We start from the raw sequence: 23,867 nt of genomic DNA, 5'->3' as shown, positions 1-23,867 counted from the left end.
CAGACATTTTGGTTTGTATCTTTTGTCTCAATCCAGCAGGGATTTGCAGAGCAGGAATTACTCCTCCCAAATCCCTGAGGGGCCTGATCCGTTTAGCTATGCTTAGAGCGTGATAGCACATATTGGAAAGATTGGACTACAAACCAAACATAGCAGCCATGGAAACATTCTCTAAAAAACAAGGGTAGCAGTGGTAGTCAGACAAAACCTAGTAAGCATGTAATTTTTTGAAGGACTGTAGGTTGGCCAAATACTTTTACAAAGAAATGTACAAAGGGTGGAGTAATTAGTTTACCACTTTGTCAGAATTCAGTGTCATGTTCTATAGCAGCTAGAGCTTTTTTTTAGATAAAATTATCTTTCAGCATAAGCAAAACAGCACTTTTTCTCCAGCCAAGTTTACATAAATGGGCTAGCAAAACCATTTGGCTGACATTCTTCAAGTAACTCAGCCTGAGGCTGACAGCCAGCATAGAAAATTTCAGCCCAAATTATTAAAATTTGGTATAGCTGTAAAAGCAGAAAAAGATACATCTCATAATGGTAAAACCCTGACAGCCTTTATAACAGGCAGTACTTCCAGCTCAGCACACACATTATGTGTGTGTATGTATCAATCTGAGTATGTATATACAGAGGTACATATAGATTGATATATGTATATAATCAGTGTTTGATTTTCACAGTGTTAATATGTTACAGTTCTGTTTTCACTTTCACTTTAATTATCCTGGGATACAAACCAATGATATTATATATGAGCACTTTCCACCTGCAAAACAAGTGAAGAATTGAAAATCATCTAAAACCAGGCTTTTGATATACCAAGATGCAAAAATTTGTAGAAATGCAGAATTGAAGCAAGCTTAATGCAAGGTTTCTTTTTTCCACAATTAGTACTCATTTTATTTATTCATGAATGCTGTTAATAAAATATTTAGCAAGGGAGAAGAACATTCCATTAACTAGCTTCTACTGTAATTAAAAGATGAATTACCAACAACCACTGACTTATTTTTCTCATTTGTAAGAGGATATCTTTAGGTAACTGTGTCCCTGGTGAATACTTGCTTTGAGCTGCCTGATGGCCAAGTGGTACCTTCTGGTAGGTGTGCAGCCTGTTATAGCCCCTGGAGTGCTATGCCCAAGAGTGCTGCTAGTCATGTTCACACTGTACCTCTAGAGTTTATCCAAGCTGTTGCCTCTGCCTTCTAGTTTTAGAGTACTGCATATGTTATTTCCACACTATTGAGCCTATTGTGAAGAGGGCAGACAAGTTCTTCACATCAACTTAGACTGAATTTGATACCTTAGTACCACTTCTTGCTCTAGCAAATAGAAATAATAGAATAGAAGATAACGATTGGTGAGCATTATTAGTTGTTACCCCTCGGAATCCAGCAGATAAAGAAGGAAAGAAAAGTACAGTATTTTTAGCTCTGTCCTTTAATAGAAGGAGGAATAAAAGATAAATACCTGCAAAACCTTGATAGTGATGTTGAGAACAGCACATTCATGGGTCCATACCAATTCATCCTGCCTTCTTTGCTCAAAACTGCCTAACCTTACTTATTTCTTCTGCACAACTTTTCCTCAGTCCTTCTATATTACCTTAAAAAGAATTCTTCCCCTCTACTTCAGGTCCCCTAATGAGCACATTCCCATAATGAACACACTGATACTATTGAAGAAAAAAGTGACTATCTTTCCACCAGCACTGAAACTATTATTTGAAAAGGCAGGAATTTAGAATTTCAGTTTTAATGCTGTTTTGTTTTGGTTTGTTTTAAATCTTTTACAGTCTTTGCTAAGCATTCGTGGCTCCCTGTTCTCACCAAGGCGCAACAGCAAAACAAGCATTTTCAGTTTCAGAGGTCGTGCAAAGGATGTAGGATCTGAAAATGACTTTGCTGATGATGAGCACAGCACTCTTGAAGACAATGAGAGCAGAAGAGATTCTCTCTTTGTTCCAAATCGACATGGAGAACGGCGCAACAGTAATATTAGTCAGGCGAGTGTGTCATCTAGAATGGTACCAGCCCTTCCAGTAAATGGGAAGATGCACAGCACTGTGGATTGCAATGGAGTTGTTTCCTTGGTTGGAGGACCTTCCACTCTAACTTCACCTACTGGTCAGCTTATGCCAGAGGTAATTATAAATGAACCAGTAATTATTACAGTTTGGTTCAGGCTTGGAATTTTTTCTTACGGCTCACCTCTGTATGCCTTTTCATTTCTTAGAACTGTGAGAAATAACTTGCAATAGTTTCTAAATAACAAAACATAAGGGAAAAAAAGTCCTTAACCTCCTGTCTCTGAGTCTTGGTGAAACATTATATTCTCCTTGCCTTCAGCAAGAGATCTGCACGTAGAAAGAAAAAATTTTAAATTCAATTTTGAAAATTTGTATATAGTTTTACCTCATCAATGAAGGTAGACATTTGATACATAACTGAGACTATAACTTGGAAATATATATAGGAAAGCACCTGAAAAATGAAGCAGAATGCAGTTACTATTTCCATGACATTTAATAGAAATACCCCTTACAGAATTTATCTTGAAGAAAATTTTCTCATAACTTTCATGAGAATAATATATACAATTCCTATATACCTTTGCAAGTATGTTACATTTCAGACTCAGTTACAGACTTCTGTAAGATAAGATGTTCTTTCAAACTTTCAAAAAAGCATACATAATTTCATACATATTATTTTAATATGGATTCGGTATGGTATTTTGGTGGCTATATTGGCACTGTATTTAACCTGGAAAATATTTTCATAATAAATAACTATTGAGATTTCATTATTACTATTACACATTTCTTTTTGTTTCTCTCCTGTCTTGATGTAGACCTCCATACTGGAAATTCAATCAGATTACCTCAGGGGATATGTGTATAGAGTTCTATTTCAGAAATACATTCACTTGAAAAAGGATTTAGCCACTTAACTCAAGAATTTTCTCTAAAGAAATATTACTAGTGAATGCCCACAAATGTTTTTTTTCATCTTGATACTAAGATAACCTTGAAATCCCTTATGATTTCTGCAAATGTTTTATTCTTTTTGTGGATGGAGACAGAATAATAGAATCACAGAATCAGTGGTAGAGCACGAACCAAGATTTTGAAACTTTTTTATCTCACTCCCTTGTTTAGATCCCTAGGCCACACTCCAGAAGAAAAGCAAAGCAACTGTAAGGACACCTACATGCTACAAATTAGTGACACGTTAGCCACATTTAAATCAGAGCCAGGTATTACTGCTTTGAAAAGATAATTAGAAGCCATACAGAGACTACTTGCATATTCATTGCAAGAATATATAAAAAATGCTGTATGAGCATTGCAGTGGGTGAGACCTATGTAGAAGAAATATTAAATGGGATGTGATTTTTTTCTCATGTAAACTTTTTAAACCACGTTCATCAGGTTAGGAATGCAGAGAGATAAGTAATTCTTAAAATTATATTCATGTTTCTTGTATCAAAGTTACTTTCTTAAGTAATAGTTCATTTCTTTCTGTACTTGCACTTTCATTATTTAACATGACTAGCTGCTGGAAATTAAGATGACAGGTTTCAACTTTGATCATTTTTTCTTGAAAGAATAATAATAATCACTAGCAAAAAAAATACCTAGCAAAAATTTTGTTCACTCATTCATTTAAATGAAAACCACCTTTGATCCCACATTGGCTTGCTATTGTGTTCCCCACTTGATTACTTGTAGTAAGTCTAGTATGCTGCTCAAGGCTGATTTTGATTATCACTACAATATTTATACAGTAAATATTGTTAACTGGCTGTTTAAAAGGATGGTTTAATTCCTCAGTATTTCATTTACAGGGCACCCCTACAGAAACAGAAATAAGAAAAAGAAGACTGAGTTCCTATCAAATTTCCATGGAAATGCTGGAAGATTCTGCTGCAAGACAAAGAGCAATGAGTATAGCCAGCATACTTACAAATACAATGGAAGGTAATGTATGCATTTTATCTGACAGGCAGTTCAGTGAATTTCTGATAACTACATGTACAGAGCAATTATTTACATAATTTCTTTTGTAACTGTAAAACTGGACATGTGAAATCTCTGAACATCAGATAGAAAAGGTTTTTGAGCATTTCTAAGACCATTTACACATTCTAAATGCTTAGCCATTTATTTTTCATGACACCTTCCAAAATATTACTCTATTGAGTGGACTAACAAAAAAAAATAATCATAGCTAGGGGAATGCGAGAGCCCTGAACAGAGAATACAGGGATTTTCTTCCTATAAGACATCAATAGGAAAAATCAATTAAGATACACAGAAATTGCTATGATAAAGGCAGTGATGTGCCTTTAGACTTAAAATACAAGGATATACAATAGAAAATTGGAATGAAAATGTTTTAAAGAAAACAAGCAGCTCTAATCAACCCATGCTAATGCACATGAACTGACTTCCTTAAGCATTTCTTAAACTTTCTTAGGTAAGTATATCACAGATTTTAAAAATATTATATTTACTATATGAAAAAGCATATGTTGGAATTGTTTTGCTCATTTAGTGGAAACTGAGTACTATCACACTTCATACATACACCATTAAAATATTTTTATAAGCTTAAATGATCTATCTACTGGATAATGGCACAGTGTGACAGCCGTTATAGTCAGACAAGCCCTGCAGATGTCCTACAGCATATATTCTAAAAAGACAAGATATTGCCAGGAAAATTTACAGTTTTCTTAAGATTAGTTTGTCAGAATTGAAATATACTTTTAAAGTGAGTTCCGAAGACCTTTGCTCTCAAATAAACAAATGGATTCCAAACTAACTCTATTCAGAAATTTAAGGCTTAAATCACCTATTTTCTTCTAAAAGTATTCATAAATGATTCTCACAAACGTGCATCCTTCTGAGTATTATCCTACTTTAGTGTAAGCATGAACTGTTAGTACCTCTTGATTCTCAGTGTGCAATTCTTAGTTCTCCTCCCAGGTAGAGAGGATATCTCCTTAGAGATTGCTGCTCTCTTCCTTCAGCTGAATAGTTTGTCCTTCTGTTCTTCTGGGGAGAAAAAAACATGTCAGTGTAAATATATCATCCTGATAGTCACCTCCTACCCATGTCTGGTTTCCATTATTTCAGAAGTTGCTAAATTCAAGCAATGGAGTCTTCTGTGCCAACTCAGCATCCAGTGTGAGCAGCCACTTTTGTCCAAGGCCATTTCCATCCTACCCCTCAGCATTCTGAGTTACATGTTGAGAAATATGATTATTCCACCCAATCCATATATTCCTTGAGAAACACTGTCTTGTTATGTTTTATAAAGATTATAGCATACTCACTACTTATGATACTCTTATGATACGCTACAGTCTGATGTAATGAAAGAGCTTGTTAGTTTCAATAAGTTTGAGAGCTGTGTCAACTGACCATTTAACTTCCCATAATTCCACCCATATAGTATAATATTAGAGGCAAAAATCAATCCACTGATCCTCAAAGTGTAGAGTTTAACACTAAATCCTTATTAGCAAATACTGTAAAATAGCATGTTTGCTATTTTAGCAAAATCACCCCTAAGTGTCTGTGCTCTAGGGGATGTCTGAAAACTGGCAAATTTCAGATTTGGATTGATTCAGAAATCTTATTAAAACTGTTGTGGCCATTTCTTACATATTTTGTAGTCTGTGTATTTCTCACTTAAGCAAATACCAGTCTTCCTTCTGGGCTGTTCTCAAACATCCCACTATATTAGACACTCATCCTTGCTATTATTAACTCAGTAGAAGTTACTATTCTCCTGTAACTTTGACAATTTTGACAGTGAAATGGAAGAAACAATAGTTTGTAAAGATTCTAATTGAAAGCAGTTATTCTGCTAATACTAATGTTCTGTTTCTCAACTGATAGACACTGCAACTGTACAAGACATTTTTAAAGTCAAATGATAATTTTAAAAAGAAGAAAACAGGCATTCTGTATATTAAAAGTATTGATTCAAATAAGCAATGTTAGGTATGTGCACTGAGTAATTTTCTGTTATGATATTGCAGTGGTTCAGTGTAGTAGCAAATGTAATACTTTTAGTAACTTGAATCAAAATATGTATGCATGTTACCTATTTAACACAAAAATTTTATATTTTATGAAGCTTATATAAATTATATACATCAGCTCACTCGTGTTGGAGTCATGTTACCTTTTAATATCCAAAATTAAGACTTCTGCTGTAAGCGACTCAACTAACCTAAACTAAATGTCTAGATTCTCCCTACTGTCATGGGAAAGAGGCAAACATACTTCTCTCTTTAGATAGAAGTCTGAGATGATTCACTCTTTAGAGATAACTGCACTGTCCACTGGTTGTAGAGGATCTTAAATAAATTAGATGCTTAACTTTAAGATGGCCAAACATAGTGAGGGAAGTCTCATGTTAGTGTGAGCTGTGTATTTGAATGATTTAATCTTTTTACATATTTTAAACAAGATCTTCCATTGGATATAATTGGAATATTCATTATTAGTTAATTTTTTTCTATTTTCTTTCAGAGCTTGAAGAATCCAGACAGAAATGCCCACCATGCTGGTACAGATTTGCAAATACTTTCTTGATCTGGGATTGCTGGAGTCCATGGTTAAAAGTAAAACATGTCGTCAATTTAGTTGTGATGGATCCATTTGTTGATCTTGCTATAACTATTTGCATTGTTTTAAACACCTTGTTTATGGCCATGGAACATTACCCAATGACAGAGCAGTTTAGCAGTGTCCTTTCTGTGGGAAACCTGGTAAGTGGTTTGTCATGCACTACTTCGTGTAAAAATACTCTTTTTTAAAAGAAGAAATGCATAAATGCATTGCATTGGTTTTAAATTTATTCCAGGTTGGATTTTATAATCAGTTTAGAAGCTGTATATATGATTTTCATACATAAAGTGATTTTTGCTGGAGCCCTTAACTTTCATTAATCTATTTTGTAACTACTATAATGAAATAACTGAATATGAGTGGAAGTGCAGCCTTCACTGGATTGTCAGATTTCTTGAGGTCTACCTTGAGTTTTTTCTTTAAAATGTTAAGGTAGATTATCTAATTTTTACCATGTTACTGGTATTCCATCACAGAAAATATTTTTATTCTATAAGAAATTGATTAAATATTCAGATGTTAGAATTTATCTTTTAATTTTTTTCAGTTACACTACAGTGAAACTACATTTCCAAGAAAGGCATATTTCTTGTTAGCAGTAAGTCCTTGACACTTTAGGTAACTAAAAAATACTTAATACACTAGAAGATTATTATTTATTCTCTAACAAAAAGCACCTTGTATCTGTAAGTTTATTAGTGATGCCCTTCCTGGTTTTAACCTGATCCAGAGATTTAGGGTTACAGATTTTTCAGAGCAAATACCTGTATGTGGCATAACATTTCAATGTTCTTGTCTGTTTCTCTCCATTTGCTTCTAATGCTCAGGAAGCAGAGAACTGAACCTTGCAAGTGTTTGTTTCAGAAGAAGATTCATACATTTTTAATTTTCTGCCAGCTCATATAACTACCAATAGTCTACACAAGAGAGGTCTGGATTGACTCACACAGCATGCAGTCCTGAAAATGAAAAACAACTGAACTGATCATTCAAAAATATTAGTTTTGAAAAGTCTGCTAATATTTAAATGGAGCAGTAATAGATTTCTTAGTCAGGGTATGTTTTAAAGTCTAAACATTTTCCTTATATGTACTGGTAGTACATCCTTCTACAACTTATTTTTAAAATAGAACTAAAATTGAACTTACTACCTAGGTGTATTTGTGTGCATTATAGTTTCCTTTCTCCTAGACAAAGATCTAATTGCTGGCATATTATTACATTCATCACAGATTACAGAATATTGTATTTTAAAATGTTGGTCTGTCATATTGTTAGAATTATTTCTCTCCAACCATTTATACTTACAAGGTTTTCTGCCTTTTCCCATCTCTTTTTTTTTTTTTTTTTTTCTATAAGATAGCAACAGTCATATTTTTAACTACCTTTGCAACAATCCAGTATCATTAATTAGGACTATATATGTGCAGTGAATACTATTCCTGTTAGTTTCAATTAATTTCTCTGTTCCTCACTGTATTAATCCAGTAAGCTTAATTTTGTGATTTCCATTCAAAATGTAATAATTTAGTCTTTGCTCATCACATCACAGACTGTTTAAGGATAAATTAAATATGACACATATTACCCTGCTGTTTCTGTAGCATTTTAATGAGAAGGAAGAAAGAGTTCTAAAATGCAATTATTTGTTTTCATAATATTAAAATTCAATCAGTATTCAGAAGTCCTAAGTAATTACAAGAAAACTTGAGTTTACTTCTGTTAAAATGTATTTTAGTGTATTTGGGGATGCAGTTATGCTCAAGAAAATGTAGTTTGAGGATGGAATGGGCTATTTTGTCAAGGAACTATTTTAAAATTAATTGGTTTTAATTGATTTTTTTTCCAATTATTTTGACAAATATGATGGTTTTGTCAAGAACAGTCTTCTCTGTTGTGTTCTCTTTACCAGGCATAGCAATACCTGTTACATTCTTCTGATTATATGGTAGCATCTCTTATATATCAATTTAATAGTATAACGTTTCTTGCTATATTTCTAGTTTCTCAAAAGTATACACTTTTTAAAATGTTAATATTTATGCTTTGACAATGCTGAATGTTTCCACAACATTATATCCACCTCCTAATCTTCTTAAATTAAAAGGTAATCATGAATGTAGTTACACAGTGTTGTAAAAAGTCAGCTTTGCTTCCATAAAACTTGATGTAGGCAGACTGAGAACAAGCTGGGTAAAGGACCGTCACAAGGCAATGGCAGAGTACATAAGTGTACTTTAGTAGACTTTTGGATCATCTAGGATATCCTTTGAGTATTGTGAAGAATTTTCATATGTTTTTAGTGGTTTTGCATTATGCTCCAAAACTTTATTATGCTGCACAAACCACTGATCACTACTCATTGCAAGGAAGTGTTGGGTTAAATTCTGGACTTTAAAACACTGAGGAGCATTGATGATTTCCCATTCAGCACTTCCAGATATTTCAAAGAACATTATCACCATGAAGTTCTTTTCCCCAAAAAGGAAATAACTATCACTCAGAAGAGTAGCCATGCTTGAAACCTCTATATCATTCCAAAATGCCCACTATAAGAAACTCCAACTTCCCTTGTCTATTACATCTATACTCTTCAACTCTGACCTAAAATACAGACGTTAGGGAGCCTGTCCTCAGAGAGTCTGACCTTAGCGAGTTTCTTCTAACACTTCTGTTTAGACTGTGAGCAAGAAAAAAAATTCTGTCAAGTCTTTATTTACTTTACTGGTACTATCCTCTAGAAACAGGACTGAAAACACAGGATCATATTGACATCATCTGCTGGATGGATAGTCCAGCACGTATCAGTCAAATATGAACTGGAGCTGAGCTGCTGACTGGTGGATAGCTTTTTATAGGTTTATTAAACCTCTGCCCTCTTATATCTATCCTGATTTAGTAATTTTTTTTAATTATCAGTTTTCAGTGTTTAGTAATACTAAGATGCCATTTGGAGATAACAATCAGCTGTTTTTTATTGTAATATGTACAATAGGCATGAAGATGGATTAGAAAAATTTACTCAGGTATACAGTTTTATCATAAAAGCTCAGCTAATTAATTACATTTTGTTTTAGGTATTCACTGGGATTTTCACAGCAGAAATGGTACTAAAGATAATTGCCATGGACCCTTATTATTATTTCCAAGAAGGCTGGAATATTTTTGATGGTATTATCGTTAGCCTTAGTTTGATGGAGCTTGGTCTCGCAAATGTTGAAGGATTATCTGTTCTTCGGTCATTCAGATTGGTAAGTAGCTTGAAAATTAAATATTTGCATGCAAATGCCTCAGTCCAGAAAAATGTGCTGATGTCTGTAATAATTACCAGTACTGTAAAGATATACTATATGCTTAAATGGCTTGTAAACCATATTTAATAAGCACAAGTTTAAGGTGTTTGTCAATTGATATCCTTTGATATTTTTTGGTATCAAATTATCGTATTCATATCCCAGCCTACTGATATCCTTTGCCAACATAAGATTAACTTTTGAGAATTTTTTAAGTCTTCATTATATTGATTTCATTAAGATTCATCAAAGTTGAATATGTGTAAAAACACACATATTGCCACCAGCATAAATAATCATAACATTTTTAGTCTTTATATTGTGAACAATACTTTGTGTTACTCATAAATCCCCTAAGTAGATCCCCTCTTCACATAATTTATTTTAATGACCATTGAGAATAAGCATTTAGTAACTACATTATATAAAATAGTCATACCAATCCGTCTTTAGGATAACACTTAAATTGAAATATTATTGAGCTTCTACTAGAAATGTCTTTTTTATAGCAATTAGTATTATAAACAAACTAATTTATAGGTATGTTTACTGGAGTCACAAGATTAATGATTTATGTCTGTATTACTAATAGCTATCACATTAATTGAAAACCTAGGTTATCTCCTAATATATAGAACAGGAAGTAGTGACTTAGTTTATTAGCACCAGTTGCAATGGTACCCAACTTAACATACCATAATTCAGTTACTGAATATTATTTTTAAGTTAGTGTTTATTATTTGAATGGACATCACAATATCAGCATCAAATTGTTACTTCAAAAATTGTCCTCTAAGACTGGAAGACCTAATGTGGTGCTGAGGGAAATATGGAACCAAGACAGCAAAGAAGGTATAGTGAAGGTGAAGAAAAGAGTACAAACTTCTAAAATGTCTTTAAGAATTGTTCAGTAATCATCTGTAAGTGGATGTTTAAAAATTTTAAAATCAAATTAATATGGTACAAACATAAATTATGGTGTTTTTTCTATGTGCATCACTAAGATGAAATACTGAACACTGCAGTTTAGGCAAATACTACATGATCCCTGCTTTCCATTAAAATAATAATATGTCCTACTAAAAACCAAATTAATCTACAGAAATTTATATGCTCTGCTAAAAAATTAGATCTAGCTTCTGTTTCATAACTAACACTAATGATTCCTCTGCATTTTTGTTTTGCAGCTTCGAGTTTTCAAACTGGCAAAGTCTTGGCCAACTCTCAATATGCTGATTAAGATTATTGGAAACTCAGTGGGAGCTCTGGGGAATCTGACCCTGGTGCTGGCCATCATTGTGTTCATTTTCGCTGTGGTTGGGATGCAGCTGTTTGGGAAAAGCTACAAGGAGTGTGTCTGCAAGATCTCCAGTGACTGTGTGCTTCCACGCTGGCACATGCATGACTTTTTCCACTCTTTCTTGATTGTGTTTCGAGTGCTGTGTGGAGAATGGATAGAAACGATGTGGGACTGCATGGAGGTTGCAGGCCAAACCATGTGCCTTATTGTTTTCATGCTGGTCATGGTGATTGGAAACCTAGTGGTAGGTGGTGAACATTTTTGAACATTAACTCTGGTGCAAAATGTACATAATTTACAGCTAGGCAATGAAAAAGTTTGTCATACTTCAATTTAGATTTAAAAATTAAATCTGAATGTGCTATATTTTGGGTAGAAATACGATGCATCCCTTCTCCCTCTTTTCACTCATATCCATACAATGAAGTACTCTCACTATGGGTTCAGGAATTTAGGAATACACTAAAATATCAAATCAAACACCTTATCATGGGAGCATTGCAACTAATTCTGAGGTGCTGTTTAAATCCAAATGTCTTCCTAACTACTCTTGAAATAATACAAATTATGCTGCACCAGTTTCTGGGCATCTGCTTCCTTGGATAAAAAAAAAAAATCTAATGGACTTTCTTACATTCATTACAGCTAATTCCAGCACTAATATTTCTGACTTAATAAAAATAAAGTATAATATAACTGTTTTTATGTATAATACCTTGAAATTAAGTACTGAATTTTTTGTCCTGAATTTTTTGAATTGTTCAGGTGTCAAAACCAGAAAATAAATACAGTGATTGGATGTCTATCACAAATATGTGTTTTAAAGCTTCTAACTCAAAATTATAGAAGAAACTTTTATAGAAAAATTTTTACTCAAGCTAACAAGTTAAAATACTAAAGGTTCAATTGATAAATACTGAATTGGTGACAGCTTCTTAGAAATCAGGATTATAATTGGAATGCACTATTTACACTTTAAGTGTATTTTACTGTTATTTTTGCAGTTCATTATGATATGCCTAAAAAGTATATTATCTACCTGTCAAAATTCTCTTCATTTAGTGATATATTTTAACATTATTTAAATTTTTATAAAATAGAATTCAAAATGTTTGTATCCTAGTCATTTACATGACCTTGAAAACTTGACATTATATCAGCAGAAATATGCAGAGCTCCAGAAAGTTATTTATGATCAGTAGCCTAGTCTACTGTTTTTTTTATCATTAGCTTCAGCATTAAAATACTGCTGCAGATTCATATTGTCTTCTTTCTTCCAAGTGTCTTTTTACCTTCAGGGTTATTTTCTGGAATTGTGAAAGTCTGCAGAATTAAATCTCATAGAAAGTACAAATGAGAGACCTAACACATTTAACAATGGGGAAGTTTATTTATGAAGTTTCTTTATGCCATTTTGCCATATCATGACAAATTTTGATGCCTGATACTGATCAATATAAATAAGATGATCTTTTGTAATTTAAGGTGTTATATGGTTGTCTAAAATTAGTGAATGTTGGTTTTCAAAACAATGTGTGCTTTATGAAGGTATCCTCTAAAAATACTCACATATGTATGTATTTACTATACAGCTATATTCTCTCTTCTTTTAGGTATTGAACCTATTTCTGGCCTTGCTGCTGAGCTCATTTAGTTCAGACAACCTTGCTGCTACCGATGATGATAATGAAATGAACAATCTCCAGATTGCTGTGGCAAGGATTCAGAAGGGAATAGATTACGTTAAAAAAAAGATACAGGAGTTCATCCAAAAAGCCTTTATTAGAAAGCAGAAAGCTTTAGAGGAAATCAAAGCACTTGAAGAGCTAAACAACAAGAAAGACAGCTGCATTTCCAATCATACTGCTGTTGAAATAAGCAAAGATCTGAATTATCTTAAGGATGGGAATGGAACCACCAGTGGTGTAGGCACAGGTAGCAGTGTGGAAAAATACGTAATCGATGAAAATGATTATATGTCATTCATAAACAACCCAGGCCTCACTGTGACAGTGCCAATTGCAGTTGGAGAATCAGATTTTGAAAATTTGAATACGGAAGAATTTAGCAGCGAATCTGATATGGAAGAAAGCAAACAGGTAGGATTTTTGGTATCTTAACAAGTAAACTGTAGTCATGCATTTAGATATTTCTTAATTACATATTTAGAATTATTTTAAAGCTGTCTTATCCCATGTGAAATATTTTATATTTTTGTATTTTCTGTATTTACAATTCAAGAAAAAAAATTACTCTATGTGATGGTATACTAGGGGGTCCCAAGTGCTTACATTTTTTAATACTGTTTATTAGCATTAGGAAGATGTATAATTTTAAATATGATTATTTATTTCACAATTTTATGCAGTTGAAGGACTAGCTCACATTTCATAAAGCATTCTTTCTGTAGTACCTATAATATGATCAGGATTTATGGAATAAGAGTATTGTAGAACGTTAAGGAACAATCAAGAGTATACAGCTTTGCATATCAAATCAATTATAAATGGAGAAAAAATATTTTTTTTTCTGTATTTATCATAGTTCTAAATATTAACCCTGAGACATCATAAATCAGTAATGTATTCTGGACTATCTAAAAAGGTTTTTGAGTAATATTCATACAGATTTGGGGTTCAGAGACTATGGCTGGCTGAATTGAAGTAATCCAGATACCAATCATTGTTATGGTAAAGCAGTATCTCAAGTTTATCTCTGGAGAACAGAATAATCTTGTGATATAGATGCATGTGGAAACTGTTTACTTGAAAGTCTTGCACTATTATTATTGTGCAAACAGACAGAAGTTGGTCTAAAAACCAGAAGCAATGTGCCTTAAAATATAAGTGGCTCAAATACCAGAAGTGATCATGAAGAGGTGATAATGGTATTCAAGGAAAACTTTGTATGTTGGAGTAATGATCAATGACAAGCTAATAAATGCTTCAGCAGAATATAATTATATTCAATGCCATTAGAAGTGCCTAGGAACTGTGAGGTTTAAGGGATTAGGAATCATGGGTAAATATGTTTTCAATTAGATTAGAAGTTGTGATGTTGTGTGATAACTCGGTAATACAAAAGGATTTGTTTACCATAAAGAAAGCTCCTCTATAAAGAAGCCCTGCATTCATGACTGCATCATAGTTGTATTGATGCCGTATTTACAAATAATGCTGTATTCCTCAGCAATACCAACTATACCACATAACATTAAAGGATAGCCATAGTATGTTTTTTTTGGTAAAGAATGTAAAGGAACATAAAGAGTATGTGTTTATTTGCAACCACAAAGAAGGTTACTCTGCATAACAGTTGTAAAACTAAGAGCAAGATATCCCATCATCTGAGTTATAGTTATGAGACATTTTCAATGCAGATATATAAGACAGTATATAAGTAGTGTTTATCCAAGACAGTGTAAGAATATAAGAGATGGAGGAAGTGTAAAGTGATATAATTTACAAGATCAACTAGTATTAGAAAAAAATAAAGCAACTTTCAAGGTGACGCTAGTTCAGAGAGTTAAGTATATTTCATGTAAGCTAATCTAATAAAAGCTAATTGTCTTTTCCAATGAACCTTTAGGATCATCTTCTAAGTCTTTTCATATATTCTGATGTTCTTTAAAATTACATTTTATTATAAATTTTCTGCTTTCCTTGTGGTTAGTTTGATAAATACAGTGATGAGTGCCTTCCTAGTAACTCCATCTCATGGAGTTACATGCCTAAAAATTTCCTGAATATGTTACTTTTTTAAAAGTTTGTAATATGCATTAGAACGTTGGGAGGCTTATGAGCTGTGCAGATGCTAAATGTGTGGTTACATGACATGTTAGCCTCAGCAGCAGAGCTGGCTTGGGAAGTTCCCATCCACACCTGGCTCCTGATCCCCTGGCAGTCTTTACCACTTTCTCTGCTACAGTGCTTGTGGGTCTGTACTATAAGGCATGTCACTGGAGTGATGTAAGTTAAATAACATCATCCCATAGGTATTATTTGTTTATTTTTTCTTTAAGATAGATTGAATGGTTCAGTTTAGAGTGTACTGCCATATATTCTATCAGAACAGCTGAGGACAAAATGCAATGTGAAGGCAGAAACTCCTCTGCTTTCCAAGTGAATATATGATGTAAGTACATCCCAAGAAAATAGAGTAAAAGCCCTTGTGCCGAGAAGTTCTGAATGATAACAATTTCAAGCTGACTTTCACAAGTCAATTGCTCTGTTCATTCCCATCTCTGCTTAGTTCAGGCATGACGCTTTTTTCTTCTAAGGCCATCCTGGAGTTTCAGGACCATATTAAACCAAAATAGAATTTGCTTTTTTTATGGACTTCAAGATGAGAAACCAAATCCAAAAGTCTGTATACAGCAATTTGAAAGTGAAAATTTCAGGTGACTATGGGAAATCTGCCACTAAATAATGGATGGTGTTTATATTAAGTAATTGTGGAGACATTTTCAATGGGAATAGCATAAGTTTAGGACTTCTGTGTAGCCTCAGAATGTAATAATCACTATCATTGTGAAACTGGAGCAATAGTGCTTCCCTCAAGTTTGGCTCACACACAACTGTTTAGCATTTAATTGTCTGACACGTATTCGTACAGTGCAAATGTGCATATTGTGAACAGCATCTAATAAGACAGGAATTTCTTGCCAGTGCTCTGAAGATTGTGAATTTTTTATTAATTGCAGTTTCTGTTCTGGATTCCTTATTCCATTCCTTCTGGGTGATTTTTAGGGAAAGGATAAAGTGCCTTTTTAAATTGTGTGTATGGAAATCCACCTGCTTTGGTAATATATGAACAGATGTTCTGATGTGTGACAGGAATGTGTGAAGCTTTCCAATCTTCTCCTGTCAAGGCAACAGTACTGTTGGATCTTTTGCTGCCTTCTGATTGTCTTTTGAGGAAGATAAAGAGGGTATTGGCACACTATTTAAGTTACCTCTCTAGAATAATACAACATCATTTCCTTTATTTTGCCTTTCAAGGGATACCACTGAGACAACATTTCTGCTAGGAGAAGGCCTGGTCTGCAAAAAGAGGAGTAAGAGATGGGGCAGAACTTTCCCTGCCTTAACTGTAGCAGTACTTAGCACTTAAAATATCCCCTTTAATAACTTTTTATTTAACAACAGAGATGTGGGAAGCTTGATCTGCACAGAAACTGTCATATGAACCTTTCTTTTTCTTCTGGTGTCTTACTGACTGTCACTGATGTTAAGAACAGAATGATTATTTATAGTCTGTCAGCAATAACAGGTCATGCTGGAAGTGGGGCAGGGGCCGCATGACCCTGAGGAATATGCCAAGAGGAGGCAATTACTATAGAAATTGTACCTGGGTAAGTGAGGAACAAAGTGTAATTTTTCCAATTTTTATTATCAGATATACTATGGTACAAAATAACTCTAGCCACCAAATTTCTTTTGGAAGGCTGGTTCCTTTTAATTTATTTTTTTTTCCTTTCGTAAAAATACTTTCTAATTAATATGCTAGTTAATAGCTTTCCAAATCTGCCAACTTCTATTCTGGAACCTGGTTGCAAGTTCTACACCTAAACAAGATCTTTCTAATACATATCATTAGACAGTAGGGAAGTTTCTGTTTGGATGAAACAGAACAATAACATTCATTAGATTTAAAAGTTACCCACTGTTTTAGAGTAATAGTTGGCTGAAAGAACCTGAAATAAGTGAACATTTCATTGATACTTTGAAGGATTATTTTTTTTAATATCTACTATCAGAAAATTTATGTGCAATACCCAATGAAATAACCATGAGAAATGACAGGTTTCTGCTATGAAAATAATATACTCGAGGTAATTATCTTTGAAGATAATAAGAAAATTAGAAGTATCTAAAGGGGATAATTTAGTGATTTTTAAAGTTAGCATTGTGGATGCTGTTTCTTTTATAAAATATGCCTTCAAATCAGTCATATGAATGGACTATGTGAATCTTACCAGACATTGGACTTCTAACTACTGAGTTTCTGTATCACTTAACAACTGTTCATTATATCTGAATCACAACTTTATAAAGAAATTTTTGTATTTCAACATGGAAAAGTAATTTCAAATATATTAATCAGTTGTAGAAATCTTATTTCACAACTAAAGAAATATGTATACCTACAGGCCTCTATCATTCAGAATTCCAAAAGCCTATCTACAGTATATGTACAGTAAGTACAAATTCAGATTGAAGTAAGGCAGTTCAATTAACTTCTGAAATCACAACAGGTGGTTTTAATAAAATTAAAAATATCCTTCACCCTCTAATCCACTGAATTTTCAAAACAAGGAACAAGTTCAGTTTTCTAATTGGCTTCACTAGTGCCTTTGTGCTTTGGTGAAGTAAAATGACAGGAACACAGTTATTGAATTCTTAAAAGTTAAGCATTGCCATTGGGCTTCAATAAATTTCTTAGCTAAAACATACCCAGTAGTGATTTGATTAATTTGTTGGATGATTTTTTATCACATTTCTTTTAAAATTTCCAACAATCTAAATTCCCCCTTTCTAAAACTGACCAATTCTGGGACAGTATCTTCAAAAGTCACAGATTCTTTAAGTTATGGACAAGCTGTGGATAACTAATGAATGAAACCATATCTCTGGATACACTGATGGGCCACTATCTAGACACTGATCCAATCCTCTTTTGAAACAAACAGAGAGAGATTATAGAGTCAGAAGTATATAGCATGCTAATCTAAACCAGAAATTTACACCATAAGATACTTCATTACATTTAATTTGAACAGAAGTTAAGGTGTTTTATTTTCATTGAGATCTATAAGTTCAACTACCATTATTAGAGAATGAAGAAGGAGGAATGGGAAGACATGCATCTTCAAAGTATTTTGCTTACTGTATGTACATTTTTTGCAAATAAAAGAGATAAACACATAATCAGTTAAATGAAGACTAAAACATTAAACCAAAAAAACCCTTAAAATTTTCATTAATATGCATTAAGCACTATATAAACACTGGAATACTTTCCAAATCTGCTAACCATGTCTTTATTAATTTAATTCATTACATTTTTATTTATGAATCACAATTTCAGAGTGTGGATTATTAGGTCTAGCTTCTTCATTTCTTACTTCTCTAAAACAAACTAACAAGTTCTGTAGAAAAGTTTGTTGAACATTTCAGGTGGTATGTATTTCCCTTTTTGCCAACTGATCATAACATATTTAATAATTATGTTTTAAGTGTGTTAAAGCCATGTTTGAATTAGAGATTCCAAAAAGAGGAAAACTAAAGATCCTGTGTCTTTAACTTCACTGCCTACCATTCTTACTTCTCACAGGGGTAAAACCAAGCTGGAGCAATCAAGAATGCAGCTCTGGTGCTTTTTAACCAGGTAGAGCAACGTGTCACCACTTTCACACAGGTTACCTAAACAAGTTATACATATATATGTATATATATATATAATCACTTTTTAATGGATTTTGACTGGCTTGCATGCTATTCAGCTATGTACCTTCCCTATCCATTGCAAGACAGTAGAAACATGCACAGCTGCTCTCTGCTGAGTCATGGGACTCACATCACAGCATGGTCAGGCGGGATTGGCAACCCCGACATACATTTTTTAACTCTGCTAATGATTTTTCTGGATATTTTAATACAGACTTTAGCAATAACTGCATGCTCTACAGGTTTTGAAGTATGGATCATAAAAGTACTGGAATGTTATACGTTAAAGACGCCAAAGAAAAAGGGAGCATGCATAGTTTTTAAAAAATAAAAACAACCCTTTTTGATTCAGCCCTTATAAATGTAAATATTTAATGAATTGTGTTGAGTGATTTATGTAATGATTACTGCCACAACTTCAGATCCTTAACGAATAACATTTAAACTATTGCAGTAGCTACTTGCATAAAAATTACACTGTTACACTTTTAAATCTACAATGCACTGTAATGCAAATCTTCCAGATGCTACAAACTACATTCTGTACTCATTTGGTCAGTGCATATCTTGAGTTTTATAAACTGTAAGCAGAGCAAACAGTTTTATAACTGCTAAAATTATACTTAGCAAATAACCCCCCTTAAAAACCTCTCAGAGCAAAGCATTTTACAAATACTATTTTCTTAAACTTTAAACTTCATAAACAGTGGTATCTTGGAATGTGTGTCATGATAACAGTCTGTGACTGAGTTAGGGGACTTCACTTGGTGTAAATTAGAAAGACTATGGCGTAGTCAGCATAATTATTATAAAATTCCGTATATATTTACCCTAGGTTTATTTCACTCTAGGCAAGTATAATCTTCATTGTTGCATAATTGGCAGAATCTTCAGGAATAGGGACAGCAAATATTGCACAGGAGCCAAATTTACATGAAACTAAGGAGATCAAATTATCCCGGTAAAACTAGGTGTCAAAATTTTGTTGGGATTGAGATTTCAGTCCTATAGCAGGATTCAGAGCTGTTTCCTTCAGGCAGAGTCTTGATGGCTTCAAAAGGGTAACCAAATGGTTTGTTTTGTACCACTGATTACAGTGTAGTATGATCTACCTATATTATCATAGTATAAATTGTTCAGAGATTCCATAAGAAATTCATATTTGTGTGTATTCTAAAAATTCTGAGATTTTAGTGATTAAATTTTAAACCAAGATATGCTTCAAACATCAAATAAAACTCTAAGAGATTTTTAAAGTGGTTTTCTTAACGTTATATAGAAGTCAAATATCATAAGATCTGAGATTTAAAGTCAGTTTAGAATCACTTTACAATCATTGATCCCTATTATTTTATATTTTATCACTCAATTACAGTGCAGCTTTCAAGATTCAAAGGATAAAATCACATGGCTGAATTACTAAAGGCAATTTGTAATGGCTGAATCCCTTTATTTTATTGTCACTTGAATCATGAAGCCGTTTGTAAAGCTTAAAATTTTAGTAACCTGCTCTTGCTCTTATTGAAATCTAGAATAAAATCAAATGAGAGCAAAACCGGGTCTTAAGTGAATGCATTTTCTTGTAAATGGGCACATTAACATGCTGTTGGTCAAAGCTTGTTTTAATGATCTAAGCTGTTGAAAAGAGATGCACTGCTCTGAAAGGACAGTATGGAGGCTGATTATACATATATTAACCACATATTCTGGTTGGTGATGAAGCATTTTCTTATATCATATCCTATACAATAATATTTATAATACTAATTTCAGAAAAAATATAATCCCACTGAGGTAGTCTTATTTTTAATTTTATTTGTGTGTGTGATTTCCACAATATTGCTTAGGCTTCTGCTCTAGTCAAGCATGTTGTTTTGCTGATTCAGGCCTTGAGAATGCTGCATCATAAGCAATTGCTTTCAAAAGTATCCTTGTAAAGGAAAATGTGATATCACTGAAGGTCCAAATAAGTATTTACAGGGCATGGTGTCTTCTAGAGGCTGATAATCACATTTACGGGGTGAAAAGAAGATTGTATTAATCCATCATTCATGTATCTTGAGTTTCCTATTAGTTTTATTAGTTTTATTGCTAGAAAAAAAAGATCATTAAAGTTACCTTATTTAAAATGCAGTGGTTCTTTCCTAATTTAGGGTCTTGCAGCAAAGAAGAGGCGTTTTATTAACTTAATGAGTTTCTGTTTATAATGCAATTGTTCAAGATTATTTGAAAAATAATGAAGAGAATGCTTTATGTGAAAAATAATGAAGAGAATTATTGTAGATTTTGTTTGTACTGATTATAAAATGCAATTCTGCCACTTGGATTTTAGCAGCTATGCTGAAAGGACTACCTGCAACCAAGTTTACATGGGAAGATGCAGTTAAAAAATTGACTGCTTTTTAATTGGCACTCATATAGATTAATAATTGATGCTTACTATGAACTTTTATCTTGCCACTATTAAGTCAGTAATTGATTTAATGATGATGGATCAGGACATTAATTAGTTTTAATTTTCCTAACACGAATGTGACAGATTATTATTTTCACAATATTTGTTTTTTATTTAATGATGAAACTGCCTATAATTTAAGTGACAGGTTTCAGACTTCTTATTTCTTTCTATTACAATAAATATAATAAGAGAATTAATTCACAAATCTTATTTCCTTTTTTAAAAGAGAGCCTTATGTGTGGATAATTAAGGTGGTGTGCTAATAATGCTTAATATCGCCTACATTAATGTGCATTTTGGTCTGTAAATGTAATATAGAAAGCAAAGTTAAAAATATTCTCACTGTACAAGGTATAAAATATTTTAGTTCAGACTTACTGATCCAAATGTCCAGTAATAAAATTATTCCATTTAGAGGTAATGTAGCTGTAACTATTTTAAAGATATAAATTTTGGAAATCATAGAGGAAGTGAAGTATGAAAAAAGAAACATGATATTTTAACATGTTTACTAAGCAAAAATTAACCATTAGAAACATCTTAATCTCAATGTATTTATCCAGATCTCTTCACATTTGTCAGCGTGATTTTCCATGTATGACAGATCATGATATTTAAAAAGGGAAAGAATGGTTTTTAAACTCATACCTGTGTGCTTCCCAGAAATATTTTCTATTATGTGACAAGTCCTTTATTTTTGGTCACAATTCAGTAGCAGCCATGCAACCTGAGGTCTGAGTGACCCTGTATTGACCATATTTGCACAGGCGTATGAAGGACAACTTGAAACTTAACCCTGAAATTATCCATCATCCAACATGACTTTTTTTCTTTTAATTTCATTCATTTCATGTAAGAGTTGAATATGAGGAAAAGTTTCTTACCAAACTATATAAAGATATGTGTGCCATTTACTTCATTTCTGGCAGAAAAAAGTCCTTAGCTCCCAATGCATTTTCCTGAAGGGACTGTGTTTTAACTGAAGAGTTAAATAGTTTTAATTTGCAGCAGTGTCTCTGAAGAAGACACTACATGGAAACGCCATTTAAAAAAGCTGTTGTTTATTATTTGTTGCAAAAACATTCAAATTTTCTAAGCAGTATTTTTTTTTATATTCTAAAAATATCACTATCTTGAAAACTAAATGTGAAAAGTAATTGTTATTAAGCATTCTCTCAAAAAATTTGTATAGAAAGGTCTTCATTTAGGTCAAAGGGCATGACCAGATCTGCTTGGCTGAAACCACAAATGTAGTCTGTGGCCAAATGCCCTTCTGTTGCTTCACTGCCTGTACAATTTAAAGTGTCTAAGTTAGAGGTGCATTCTAGATGCCCCTCAAAATTTCTTTATATTACTGCTACATGGTATAAACCAGAAGTATTTCATTGCAATGATTTTTTAAAGTTTCTTTCTGATCACAAGCCTTATGTCACAGTAAAAAAGAATGTATTTTGTATGAAAGCAATTAAAGACGCAAACAATATTGACAACTGAAAACACGTTACAAACTCTGTGTCCAATTACTGCATTAGTTGTGTGCATCTTTAGCAGGTTTCTCCTTTAAAATAGGCTTTCTTAAAAGGACAAAATTATAGGCAGTCTTGCATGTCTGATAAACAGCTTGACCTGATCCAAATTTCAGTGTACTTAGTAAAAAGTTACTTAATTTCAGTTGCTTTATATCACTCTCCAGTTCTTGCACTTTTCAGATCTAGAAGTGCTTTTATCATAGTAAGGACTAATATTTCACTGAACACAAAAGTATTAGAATGATAGAAAAATTCAGGATGGAAAGGACCTCAGGAGGTCTCTCAAAATGGACAAGAGACTGGAATGCAAATACGTTATTTTGGATCTGGTAATTTGTGTTTTCTGCAAAAATTAAATTGTGCAGAAATTTGCAATTAAATATAATTCAATTTGTAACTTTTTAATCCAGCTATGGTGTATGTTTGTGAAAACACCATCTGTAGCGGACGTGTAGATATATGCGGAGCTTTCTGTTTATTTTGCTGGGAAAACTAAGACACATTTTCAGTGTAATCCAATATAGTGAAGAAAATGAAATGATCCGAGAGTGTTGTATGTGCAAGCTCTCCAGTTTTCGTACTGCTGAGAATACTTCAGAAGTATTATATGTGTATCAGGTTAGTAGCCAAATTATATATAATTGTTCCATATGAGACGATAAACTATACAATGTACATGTCATTACTATGTTTTTACTTATGGTGATACATATTTATCAGTATAAATTTAGCATTCTTCAAAAGTCAAAGACTGGCATGATTTGGTTCAGTATCATTTTTTACTGAATATGTATCTAATGTGAAAAATTGTTCTGTGGAACTTTACTTGCAGAAACTAAATGCATCCAGTTCATCAGAAGGCAGCACAGTTGATATTGCTCCTCCTGGAGAGGGAGAGCAAGCAGAAATTGAAAGTGAAGAAGCTCTTGAACCAGAAGCCTGTTTTACAGAAGGTTGTTGAATAACTGTTGATTTAAGAGATGTATTAGTAAAATGACATTATTTCTAGGCATATTTAAATTTTTGAGATTTTCAAATCTGGCGGGCCTTCAGGACCTCAACAACTTAAAGAAAATACTCTTAGCCTAGAAAGCTGGAAATCAGATATCAAAACAAGGTTTCACTAGGCTTCGAGTACCTTTATCTACTTGGTGACTGCATATATCTTGTAACTAAGAAACTTC

General features: G+C 33.0%; 1 protein-coding gene across 4 annotated transcripts in view; it reads left to right on the top strand.

Annotated features, from left to right (window-relative positions):
• Positions 1-23,867, top strand: part of LOC104368696 (sodium channel protein type 2 subunit alpha) — a 77,005-nt gene that overhangs the window by 30,663 nt on the left and 22,475 nt on the right. For all 4 annotated transcript variants that reach the window (XM_033007874.2, XM_033007873.2, XM_033007872.2 and 1 more), the window contains exons 12-18: positions 1,802-2,149; positions 3,856-3,988; positions 6,557-6,795; positions 9,733-9,906; positions 11,136-11,492; positions 12,862-13,347; positions 23,516-23,636. In XM_033007874.2, coding sequence (XP_032863765.2) covers positions 1,802-2,149; positions 3,856-3,988; positions 6,557-6,795; positions 9,733-9,906; positions 11,136-11,492; positions 12,862-13,347; positions 23,516-23,636 — 1,858 coding nt within the window. The remainder of the gene's footprint in view (positions 1-1,801; positions 2,150-3,855; positions 3,989-6,556; positions 6,796-9,732; positions 9,907-11,135; positions 11,493-12,861; positions 13,348-23,515; positions 23,637-23,867) is intronic.

The sequence above is a fragment of the Tyto alba genome, unplaced genomic scaffold, assembly GCF_018691265.1.
Source record: "Tyto alba isolate M040663 unplaced genomic scaffold, T.alba_DEE_v4.0 Super-Scaffold_7, whole genome shotgun sequence".
NCBI lineage: Eukaryota > Metazoa > Chordata > Aves > Strigiformes > Tytonidae > Tyto > Tyto alba.
The sequence above is the reverse complement of the archived record's forward strand: the minus strand, read 5'-3'. Positions and strand labels throughout refer to the sequence as shown.